This window comes from Puma concolor, chromosome A3 (genome assembly GCF_028749965.1).
Source record: "Puma concolor isolate L17-30 chromosome A3, mPumCon1.1.hap2, whole genome shotgun sequence".
Taxonomy (NCBI): Eukaryota; Metazoa; Chordata; class Mammalia; order Carnivora; family Felidae; genus Puma; species Puma concolor.
In genome coordinates, this window is record NC_141669.1 from 92,975,069 (window position 1) to 92,987,790 (window position 12,722).

Sequence of the window (12,722 nt, forward strand, 5' to 3'; positions counted from 1 at the left end):
TCAATACAACCAGGGTGGGGACTGGCTCCCTTGAATATAACTCTGGGGGGCTTAACACATCTGCAAATCCTTAGAGACGCTCCCCTTGAATATGGGTGAGCTTGAGCTATTTGCTTTAGGGAAACAGAAATGATGCCTTGGAACTTCAGAGATTAAGTCATAAAGGTAATCCAACAGCTGCCTGGCTCCCCTCCCCCCATCACTTTTGGAGCCCTGAACACCATGTAAATGTTCAGAGAGAAATACCAGGAGCCTCAGCTGCTCTGGTCTTTCATGTCTTCCTATCCCAGGCAGCAAGCATTAGCAGAAAGCCCTGAGGTGACCCCAGCTCCAGCTACTACCTGAAAGAGAGACCCCCAACTTGATGGGGTCTCAGATGCCACCCATCTGAGCCCAGTCAGCCCCCAGAACCACAAGTGATGATACTAATAAATGATCATTGTAGTTTGACACCACTAAGTTTGAAGTGGCAACCAGAACCCCAAGTATACAGTTATCCACAGATGACAATGCTGATTTATGAATTTGTAATGAACACCATGACTGTGCATGGGCACCAGACTATGCCTATTGGTCATCACTGCATACACTCCCTGTCTTAGTTTATGTTCTCCCAGAAGTAGACCTTGAGACACGGATTCCAGTGGAAGCAATTTCCTGGAAGGTGACGCCAGAAGGCAGCATTGGTAGGAGTATGGGGAGAGGCAAGGGAAGAAAGTCAATAAAGAGTACAGAACTAGCAACCTTCTCCTGTGAGCACTACTGTATGTAATGAGTGGGGCTCATTACCACTGGGAAACTACACAAGACAGTGTGAAACATTGCTCAGAGATGTCCCGCCAGAAAATTATCTTCCAATTTTCCAACACTCATTGATTGAGGGCTGCTCGTGGAAGGCCAAGAGGCATTAATTCCCCTATTAGTGTAGTTAATTAATCCTCCCCACTTCTCCAGCATTCAAGCAGAGCAGGCTGGAAGGCCAAAGAGAACACTTAGGAGAACTCCAGGTGCTGGCAGTTGGGACACACAGGCATGGGAACACCCAATGCTAGTCATGGCCAGAAGTTTCCTACAGACTTTAGAATCAGAGGGAAGGGAGGTGGGTGACACTAAATGAACTGGTACCACTTAGTAACTGGTACCTGCTGTTCAGCTGCGGGTAGGGCAGTAGTAGCAGGAGCCAGCTACACTCAGCTCTAGGGAGATACTCACCCAGGGCACTGGGCACCTGCACTGGTCACTGAAGACACCAGCCCACGCAATCCTGGAAGTACAATGCATTTGTGCCTTCTGCACCTTCCCTTGGTGCTAGTCTCCACACAGGACTCTAGCCATGCTGCACCCCCTACTGTGAACACATGCAGATGGCCACATCTTGTTTTTCACACAGATAATTTTCTGACTCTGCCTCTCTTAGAGCTGTCTATTCTCAGATGGCTTCAGCCTTGCCTTTGCAGACCACCTCTCAGGGTGAATAGAGGGATACTTGACATTGCAATTTAACCTCCTGTGTGTTCATTCAGTCTAAATGTCTGTGTGTCTACCCTGATCATAGGGGAAGACCTACAGATCCTGCTTGGTTCTGCCTGGTTCAGGGTGCAAGCTTCTCCTTTCCTGCTCCATCTTCTCAGAAACTGTCTGAAATCTTTTCTTCTAAATGCCCAGAGTTGCTGAAAGGCAAAGTATATCTAAGTCAGCGTTGTCCACTAGGTTATGCTTTAAATAGAAATGTTCTGTATCTGTGTAGTCCAATATGGTAGCTGACTAGCTACATGTGGCCATTGAGCAGTTGAAATGTGGCTAGTGTGACTGATGAATGAAATTTTACATTTGATTTCATATTATTTGATTTACATTTAAATGGCCACTTGTGGTGAGTGGCCATCATCCGGGTCAGCACAGGTGTAGGTCCTTTGGACCTACTCTAGGACGGCTCCTACTTGAGGGCCTCACGCCCTCCCTGGCCCACATGAGAGCAGGTCTCCATTTCTCTCCTGCTTGGTGGATTCCTTATCTGTCTCTCAGCCATCCTCACTCTGTGAGGTTTGCCTCTCTGCCCTGCCACATCCCCTAATCTAGCCTCTGGGAGAAGAAACATGTGCTCTACACAACAATTACAGCTTGAAGTTTTTATGCCACTTGGGTGTGGACTGGGGAAGGATGTGTCTGACAGAAAGAAGAGAATGAAGGAAATACCCAAACATAAAAAATGTCACTATGTGCCCTGCCACTCTTAACTGCATGTTCTGGTTTGGAGGAGGCAGTCCATTCCATCTCCTTTTGAGCTGACCACAGATTTGAAAATCTAGAACTGTGTGCTTGACAATAGCAGCAGAGAGTTCCTTTTAAAATGTACATTTCCTAGATCTCAACTTCAGGAGATCCTAACAGAAAAAGCCAGTGGCTTAGGAATCAGTATTTCTTGAACATCCTTTGGAGTTTCTGCATTGGGCCAGCTTTGGGAGCTGCTTTATTCAACATAATGATGCCGCACTTAAGAGCTTTTGAGTTGGCCTCACTCTGTGAAAATCCCTGTGGACTGCTCTGCTTTGCAAGTGCTTATTTCCAGTTTTGCAGTTTTTCTCATTACTCCTGCATTTACTGCCACCTCTAATTTCCTGCCTCCTTCTTCTCCAATACTGCTTCAAAAGCACACAAATTGGGACTTCGAAGTTAGAGTATTGCATGTAGTAATAGTAAGTAAACCCTGCTTGAAGATCTGATAGAGTGATTCTAGAGCACCTTCAATGTATGAACTCTGCGATCTATGCTTTAGTTACCTTTCAAGGAGTTTCACCCTTGTTGTCTTGCTCTCTAAAGATAGACTTCATTTTCTTAGATATATATTGTGTTCCAGTGCCCACAGTGTATTTATTAATAGTTTAATGTTGTCGCAAGTTCTCATTTGGCAGTGATTTTCATATTTGCTTCACCACCTCTGCTTTAGCATTGCCAAATAAATGGTCTAGACTTTGTATTTAAAAAAACAAAAACAAAAGCAAAAAACAAAACAAAACAAACAAACAAAAAAACACCTCCCTCCCGGACAGGCCTGGAAATTGTTGGCACACGATAGCATCTATCTATGGATAGTCTTCCTGGCAGGCAGAATTGTGCTCCAGAAGACTCACCCCCTATGGCCAGCACCACGTAAAGGATACGAAAGTTCAAAGCCTCCCATCCATAGAAAATAATTCAATTAGAAGAGTGGATTACGCATATATAGCATAAATGCAACTCATTTATAACCAAGGAGGAGAGGGCCAACATAAGGCTGAAATATGGGGAGACTGAAAAATAACTCTGAATTTATATTGGGGAAAATGATTACATTCTTAAACGCCTTGCTCTGGAGATAAAAATGGCTCTCTCTGCCAGCTGTTGCTGGCGGGTGGGTGGGTGGCTAGGCATCACATGGTTAATGAATTGCTTTTGGTGGCTGCGTTACATTCCCCTTTGCAAAATTTGCGCGTAGGTTGAACGTTCCAATCTGTTATCCTCCGTTTGCTCAACCATCCCATTGCCAGGTTATCAGTCGTGGCTGAACCAACGTGAGGCTGCATGTTTGAGGTTATCCTTACTGGAAAGCCACGGGGCATTTTCCATTTCCCCGTATACTTGAAAGATTAAAGTTCACCTTGGACTAAGACCCATACAGAGAGTCACGCCCCCCATCTCGAAATCCCGGGCGCCGCTAGTCCGCTAGCTCAGATCTCCACCCGGCCCGGCTCAGCGGCCTTCTGGGAATTGTAGTTGAGGCCTCGCGCATCTCCGCCGCCAGTGACCAGCCTTGGACTACAAGTCCCGATAGGCCTTGCGCGCCATGCCTGCGCGACCCGCTGCTGCGAGAGGAGGGTGAAGGCGCGGAAGGCGCATCCGAGCCAGGTTAGGCGGTTGTGGCGGCGGTAGCAGGCGACATGGACAGCGCGGGGAAGGAGCGTGAGGCGGTGCAGCTGATGGCGGAGGCGGAGAAGAGAGTCAAGGCCTCCCACTCCTTCCTCCGAGGGCTGTTTGGGTGAGCGCTAGACCGCGCGTGCCCTGAAGGGGTCTCCTTCCGAGGCCCTCTCCCTAGCTGCCCGACCCCCATGCGCGCCCTGTTGAGTACCCCCTCCACCTCTGGAACGCCCAGCGGCCCTCATTTCCCATACATCCTCCAGAGAGCTCCTAAGTCTTAGAGCCTCCCAGGGACCCCTCTCCCAAGAACGCCCCAGGGGATCTCAGCACCCCTGCGTGTCCCCCATCCCCTAAAGCCCCCAGACCTCTCCCTCACACGCTCCCCAGAACCTCTACAGTCTCTTGCGGTCCGTCAGCCGCAGCGCACCCTCCAGATATCCCCTGGGGTCCCCAGAGGGCCCCCCCACCCATCCACGCCCCCTCCGGCCCGGTGCTATCCCTGCGTTGTTGCGGGGGTCCCGTGGCCTCTTTTGGAGGAGGGCCGTCACCGCCGCGGCAGGACAGATTTGTTCTTTTCCACACGGCTGAACCCGCATCTCTCAGAGACTTGTGTTGGCCAGAGGCGACCCCAGGAGGAGCCGGAGGGGCGGGTCCGGGGACCCCTGCCCCGGCTCCTGGCCCGCGCATCTGGGGGCATCTGGCTGGGCGGTGGGCCCCGAGCAAGAGCAGACTGGCGCGGCGCCCCGGTTCCAGAGATGGGGTGCTCCTTTGCCTTGCGCCAAGTAGGCATTTAATAAACGTTCGTTGGAGAAGGAATACGTTTTCTCAGTATAGTATTTTTACTTCACCAGAGATTGATGGGTTTGCCAGGGCCTCCTGTTTGATTAAGGATAAACGCAGCTCCTAAGTAGGCGTCTTTTGGGAATCCCGTTAATTTTCTGTAATTTTCTGTTCTCCTGGGGTAAGGTTTTAAATTCAGACTTCCCAAAAAGCAGAGCCTGTACTGACCGTTCTGGGTGGTTGAATATGTGAATGATTCAGCTGTTTAGGATTAGAGAGGCTGAAATTTCCTGGTGGTGGTGGTGGTGGTGGTGGTGGTGGTGCTGCTGTTTTTCTTTTTGAAAGTGAAGATCCTTTGCCGACAGCAAGAACATATTTTTATTTTTGAGAAGGACCAATACTTAATTGTTACATTATTCAACAGTTTTATTTTATGTACTAAATTCAGTTTGGAATCTGCTTGTTTTGCCATCTTCATTCTCTTGATTATAATATAATACTTTACCATTGTGGATACATCTCCAGGAAATGCTTAGATGCAGGTTTCATGCAGTGCACAGTAGTACAGGAAGCAAAGATGCATAAAAGTAAAGGTTCCTAACCTCAAGAACCTTGGGAAGGGCATTTATCCTAGCTGGTTTCTAAATTCTCCTGTGATGTGTAGTTTGGAACATAGCAGTGAATTATAACTTTGTTCCCCTTTAAAAGTTATGATTTATAAGGAGCATTCTCTCATGCTTGATGCTAACACCAAACAATAGCGCCTTTCTGTGATTCACAAAGCATTTAAAATATATTTGAATAGAATTTAATGTCCTAGCACCTCCTGCCTGGAGGTGATCTTAATGTCACACAGCATATTTCAAGTCAGGATGTGTCTCCCTGGAAGAGAATCTATAATTGGCAGAGGAGAACATTACAGCACTTGATACTTGTCTCAAGGGAACCCTCCTTTTTGTGAAGTGGTGTTGCGTTATTGTTTTGATGAAGCTAGGCCAAGTCTTGAGCCAATAATCCTAAAAGGATTTTGAAAAGGCTTTTGTTTGTAAACAAACATCTTTTCTCTCCTTGATTGTTGATCACCTATTTCATTGACAGGCCTTATAGGAAGACTGTTGTCTTTAACCTGCATAAAAGTCATTGCGTCCCAGGTCTGGCCTGGATATGGCAGGCTTTTGGATGGGGGGCAAGTTACTTAGCCTCTCCGTGCCCCAGTTTCATCTGCTGTAAAAAGGGGTAATAATAGTACATCTAATAGTGAGGGTTCAGTGAGTTTATGCATGTAAAACACTTAGAACCATTGGAGAAGGTGACTATGATATTAATTAGTATACTTGCCAAAATTGTCATCTGATATTTACCAAGGAAGTAGAGGGCCAGACAGATTAAGTGACTTTGACAGGATTTCAGAGCCAAAGACCTTTAGGACTGAATCTTTGGTCCTTTAATGAAAGATTTGAAAGGGCTTTGTACCATGTGTTATTTATCCTATGGGGAGTAATTGTGTTATTTTCAGTGATACTTGGTTCCAGGAAATCTTGGGGAAGAAGAGTACTCAGTTCTCTGAGTTTTAATAGTATATAATTACTTGAAGCTAAAAACCAGCCCTAGTTTCTCTGTCAGTTACTGTGGGAAGACCGATTCTGTATCAATTTTAGATGTTTAGAATCTTCTATTATGTCTGGCATCATCTGTACCTGTCCTCATCCTTCTAGACTGGGTTACCTGGTAGTCTACCCTGTCACCCTTCTTTTGATACAGAATTTTCCCATCTACTTGTTATTCTTTCTTGAAACCACAGTGTAGTCCACCTCCATGTCAGACTCCTGAATTAACAAAACTCACATACCGATGTATCATCAGTATCAGTATCATTTGAGCCATGTATTTAAGAGCCGACCGGTTCGTGCTTTAAAGGCGACAGATGATGCTGTTTTGATGACATGGCAGCCATTAGAATTAGAAGGTGCTCAGCCTATTGCAGCATATTTTACATGGACTCATTCTCATTATCCTAACTGCAGATTAAAATGTATTAGGAGCTCATCTCCTTCACTCCATGTTTATCCAGCACCCACACTGGTTTTGTGGCAATACTGTATTGTCACTACTATACTATAGCTCTTCTTTTTTATTGCTTTCAGTAAGATTACATGAAAATATACATTGTATATTCCCGAGAAAAGGTCAGTCATGTATTCTGTGTACAAGGCACAAGTCCCATGCTAGTCTGCAAGATGTTCCTAAGCCACTAAGGGGTGCAACCATCACAAAATACCCCTTATTGGTGTTCTCCTTTTCTTCTTGACTGCCATTTAGACAGTAGTGTGTTTTTGTAGTTGTGGAATTGAATTAAAACTTACTCTTTCTGAAGGGCTTAGCACAGTATAGCAAAACTACCACCAAAAGAGTAGCGTTTTCAATTTGTTTGTTCCCAGGAGTGAGCTATTAAATTTTGTAGTTAATTTCAAATTCAAATGTAAAATCTTAAAGAGCTGCAAGTGAGATCTTAAACTGGCCTGAGTATGACAGTAAAGTAAAGTTTGGAGTTGCTAAGGCATCTCTTGCTATCTTCTCCATCTTGTTTGTAGGAGGCCAGGTGGGGGCTAGCCAGCACAGTACACATGAAAGGGAATGGCTGCTTAAGAATGACAGTCAGAAGATGTTCTGCATGGTTAATACTGCCTTCTCCTGCTTTTGAATGCTGCCCAGTCATAAAGCTTGTAAAGAGCCATAAATTTGGCAGTTTCAAAGTAAATTTAATGAAAGATCCTACTGGGTTATCTTGAAACAATTATGAGTCTATAATTTCCTAGCTGTTTTTGAAAATTGGGAATATTTCTTAAACATTGTAGGCCATAAATTTTCAGTATTCTTCACTCAGCTTTATTTCTACAGAGATTGTGTTTAAGTTTTGCCAAAATATGGTGAGGACATATGATAGCATTTGTAAAGCAGTTAGCACCCCCTCAGTTACAATAGATACTCAAGTGCAGATTGAACGTTAAAAAAAGAAAAATCATTAAGCTCTGATTTACTTAGAGACAAGTAGTATAGTATATGAAATGTATATGTACATTTCTTATAAATTTATTGTTAGAATATAAAAAATAGACCTACATATTGGGTAATTATAACATATATACAAGCTATAATAATGTATCCTATATTATTACATATAGGAAGACCAAACCTGGGTTCAGTCTCTCTCTATTAGTGTGGTGACCCCTAGCCCAGTAAATCATTCTTGGAGTTTGTTTTTCTCAGCTTTCAAATGGGCAAAGGGAAAGAATCTGCTTTTCGGAATTGTAAGGATTGACTGAGGTATTAGAATGCTTATTAAGCTGCATGGAGCTATATTACTGTTAATTTATGAACATTTGGTTTTCTAATATTAGTGCCAAGTTACAGTTTATGTATCAAATGGCAAACTCTTTCTAGATTGGCCTTATTCTGTTTGCATTTTTGCAGTTTTTGCAGTGCTCACCGTATATTCTCTCATTCTCATGAGCCCTGTGAGGTGTGTTTGTTTAGAAGAGGCAGAAGGGGACCCAGCACCCCAGAAGAGTTATATTTTGAATGTCTCTTTAATATGTGTGGAGACAAACATGATTTTTCTCCTTAGTTACTAATATGTTAATGATTGGATAGCCTCATATTGAACTGTTGGGGCGTTCCTTGAATTCCTATGGATTATAATGTATTATTTTTTAATGTGCTATTAGATTCTGTTTTTAAATATTTTCTTTTGAATTATTGTCTTTGCAATTCATTTGTGGATGGTCCATCAAGTTGAAGTATTGATGTGACAAGTGCTTCATGAGAATATAGACATTTTCCTTTCACCCAGTGCTCTGGTCTTTGAAGGTTCAGGTTGGAACCCTTTTCTAGTGAAATCCGGACTTTTTTGAATGTTCTTTATTTCAGTAGTTGTTTTCCTCTGTCACTTTTGTGTTTGTGTGTTTCCCCTTCTCTCTTGATTCTTTTGATCCTTTTTCTCCTAACAGCTAATATTTTGACTCAGAGGTATTATTAGTTTCCTGTTTTCTGCTTTATTTACCTCTGTTGCTCTCTTTTCTTTTGCCCTCTGGCTCCTTTGGGGAAAATGGAGGATGGAATATTTCAGTATTTCCATTATTTTAGTTATGTGGATCCAAATATTGATGTATGAATTTTCCTTTAAAACTGTGTTAATGTTTTAATTGTATCCCCCAGGTCCTGGTATATAGTGTTTTTTATTGTAATTCATTTCCCCTTTGACCCAAGAGTTGTTTGCAGGTTGTGTTCCAGATGAAGGTGCTTTTTTCTTGTATGTGATTTTTATTTTTTTATTTTTTTAATGTTTATTTATTTTTGAGAGAGAGAGCACAAACTGGGGAGGGGCAGAGAAAAAGGGGAACAGAGGATCTGAAGCAAGCTCTACACTGACAGCAGCTAGCCCAATGTGGGGCTCAAACTCAGGAACCATGAAATCATGACCTGAGCCGAAGTTAGACACTCAACTGACTGAGCCACCCAGGCAGCCTGATTTTTTATTTCTGGTTTTATTTCATTATAATCAGAGAACTTACTGAGGTTTTCTTTCCCACCTGATATATGATTGGTGTTTATGAATGGCCCGTGCACACTTGCAAAGAAGGTAGATGTTCTCCTCAGAGTGTATGACTTGATAGAGATCCTGAAAATCTAGGCATTGATTATGTTGTCAAGGCCTTTCACATTTGTGTTTATTTTTTGTCCCCTTGACTTGCTTTGGACTAATGGGTATAGTCATGTGTCCTCTTATAAGTGTGTTTCTGTCTTCTTGCATCTCTTGTAGTTTCTGCTTTATAAAGGTGTCTACTATGTTTTGGTATATAGATGTTCACAACTACTATAATTTCATTATGAATTGTATCTTTAGCATTAAGAAGTAAATTTCTTTCTTTTGATGTTTTTGAGCTCAAATTCTGCCTTGTTTGATACTGGAGTAGCAGTTCTTGCTTTCTTATTTGCGTTTGCCTGCTTTTAGGACTGTATTATGTAAGAGGATTGTACATTCTGCCTGCTGCCGTGTGACCTGTGCTGCTGGGCTCTGGGCAAAGTGCACTTCCCCTCCCCATTGAGCCTGTCCTGGCCCTTGGCTGACTTTGACTGGGGGAGCAAGTGCAAGGGGGTGCGCACTCTACCCAAGTGGAAGCTGCAGGGGCTATCCCTTGCTTCTGCTGTGGTTTTTCTCTGTCATAAGAGTACACTAGAGAGAGGGCTGCATTCAGAATAGAGAGACATGACACATGGAGAAAAAACCAGCACCATCAGCCTGCAATAACAGGTAAAGTGAGTGAGAAAGAAGCTTTTGGAGGTTGGGCGGTTATTTGTTGTTGGAACAAATCAAATAAAAGTTGGTTGATGTATGTGGTATCCTTTTGACCATGTCTTTATTCTTAAACCTTTCAGAATAGCTTTATTTTAGTTGTATTTCTTGTATTGAGCACACAATATTGTATTGGCTTTTGTTTTCTGAGAAAATCTAAAAATCTTCAGTCCATTTATATTATTGGTATGACTGGTATATGATTGGTTTTTAATTCTGTCATCCTGCTTCGTTCTATTTATTATGTGTAATGTTTTATTTGCAGTCTTCATGTGATCTCTTTTCTTTGCTTTTTATTTAGGAAATTTTGTATTTTTGTTCTACTGGTAACATTTTTTAATACCCTTAGCTCCAGTAGGCATCTAGAATTTGTTTGCTGTGAAAGACACCCATTACCTATGTGCCAATCACTGAGCCTGTTCTAAATTTTCCCCTTTGTCCAGTGATATGTGTGTGGGAGGACAGGGTTCAGTTATTTGTACTTTTGGGGAACAGATGTTGGGAAGATCTGTTTTGGGAACAGATTCTGTCTCTTTTTGTTTGTTTTTTGTCTTAGATCTATAATAAAACATATTCCATGGCACCACCATCAGCATTTTTACTTATGTTCCCTAGTTATCTCATAGATGGAAGCCAGTGTGATATTCCTTAAGTTCTTGCTTCTATCGCTGGTATTTAATGGTTGGCTTGGCTGGTTGTGTAATATTTGGCTCACACTGTTTTTCCCTTGAGCTTGTTCAGAAATGTTCCCTATTGTTTTGCTTTGTATGTTGTCTTGCTTTGTATGTTGCTGTTGACGTCTGGTTGAAGTTAACCTGATTTTCTTAATTTTGTAAGTGACTTTGCCTGGAAGCCTGGAGCTTTTCTTTATAAAATATAATAGTTTTATTATATGTGTTTTACAGTAGACCATTCTGAGTCCGTTTTCCAGTACGTGGTAGGCCCTTTTGGTATTTTGATTCAGTTCTTCTTTTGTTTCCATAAAATTTTCTGAAAGTGTAGTTTTAAGTATTGTTTCAATGTTTTGATATATTTTACTTCCCTTTTCAGGGACTCCAGTTACATGGATTTTGGCTCTTTGCTTATCCTCTCTATCACTTTTTCTTAGATCCTTTTCCCTCCCTTGTTTCATTTCCATTCTCGTGGGTGTTTTTATTTTTCTCCTCAGTGTCAGTAGAATCTGTTCTCCCTGTAGGTGTGTTCTAGCCAAGATTTTATTTCTGAGATGATTTGGTCTTTTTCTTTCTTTCCTTCTAGAATTTCTAGAATTTGAAACGAGTTCATAGTCTTATTTTTTTGTGCATGTAAGGAAGGAAGAACTTCACCTTTTTTCTCTACTCCCCTGGGTTCTCCAGCTGGGGCTCTACAAATTAGACAGAATATAGACTAACAAGAATAAATAGTGTATTGAACATGTACAGTGATGGGTAACTCAAAGGGGTGATTGGAACTTGGGCTTATAGCATCTTAAAGAACAGTGCATTTGTAGAGAAGTGTCAAGACAAAAGGTTTTAGGCTTCCCAGAAGCAGCAGACTGGGGAACAAAGGAGTGAGGTTTGTTTGTGCAAGCCCATCTCCGTATCAACTTTCCATCTGCTTCACGACCATAAAACTTTTCCAGGAGAGGGGATTTATGGCAGTCCCCATTTCTTAGAAGTTTCTGCATTTAGTCAAATAGGGGAAGCTCTGAGAAAGTGTCTTTCTGTATCTGCTATTCTCATTTTCCTCCATTCTCATTTTCCTTATGCCAAAGTAGTTTATTTTGAGGTGGCATATTCTGTTCCCCTGAATGCTCTTGCATTCTGAGTTTTGAATTTCTGAACTGTGGTATAGTTTCATATCTATAAATGATTGTTTAATAATATTTAAGTTATATGGGATTGTTTGCCTTGGGGTAGTTTGGGGGAAACATTTTTGTCAGCTGCAGAGTTTTTATTCTTGGAACATTGTAGCTTTGTATGGATGCTGCTTACCTTTTTTGTTTAGTGTTGGAGTTTCTTGGTCTCATAACAATGTGTTTCTGTGATGAAAGATGAGGGGGTTTGGGTGGTTTCACAGGTTTCTTAATTTGAACGCTCTCTTCTGTTGATACCATTAAGGACTTTTTTTGATGACAAGTATAAGGGAGGGGTGAGTAGGGGCTTGGTGTGACTCCCAGTGCTGTGACACCCCTTTGTTTTCTAAGACTCTTATCTTCCATCACTTGCTGTCTTTCCCTTCACGACTAAGCTTCCATAGATCTGCCCCTGCCTCCCCCAGAAGCAGGGCCACCTCTAGCCAAGTTCCCCTCTAGTTCCCCAGGCCCAGTGCTCCAGCCCTCTAGGTCTCCACCTGGCTTCCATGTTCCCTCACTCTTGTGCAGAACCTTCCTTGCTGCTGGACCCTGCCTCATCCCCTCATGTCCATGCATTTCCTCCTGTCGTCCAGCAGGAGCAGTGTCACTGGCTCTGCTAGTTGGGGGTTTTTATTTCTCCAGTCTATTATTTCATCATCTTGTTGAATTCTCTCTCCTAATTTTGCTGTTGGCACGGATTACAGGTGGTTGTATCTGCTCCTTGTTGATGTGTCTGGGTTTGGAGGATGTTAAGACAAGTTGGTATTTAGTCACTAACCACGATCCTGTAGAATTTACAGGTCTCATCAGTGTTTCTTCCAGATTGAGATTCAGTTTGAAGATTGAATTTTTATAAAGATT

The 12,722-nt window shown here is 42.5% G+C and overlaps 1 protein-coding gene across 2 annotated transcripts in view; it reads left to right on the plus strand.

Moving 5' to 3' along the window:
- Positions 1 to 3,827: 3,827 nt before the first annotated feature.
- NAPB (NSF attachment protein beta) overlaps positions 3,828 to 12,722 on the plus strand; it is a 40,603-nt gene continuing 31,708 nt past the window's right edge. The window contains exon 1 of one of the 2 annotated variants that reach the window (XM_025931931.2): positions 3,828 to 4,015. In XM_025931931.2, coding sequence (XP_025787716.1) covers positions 3,918 to 4,015 — 98 coding nt within the window. In that variant the 5' untranslated portion in view covers positions 3,828 to 3,917. Of the gene's footprint in view, positions 4,016 to 9,757; positions 9,986 to 12,722 lie in introns of those variants that run through there. The other variant, XM_086701550.1, reaches the window with a different exon arrangement.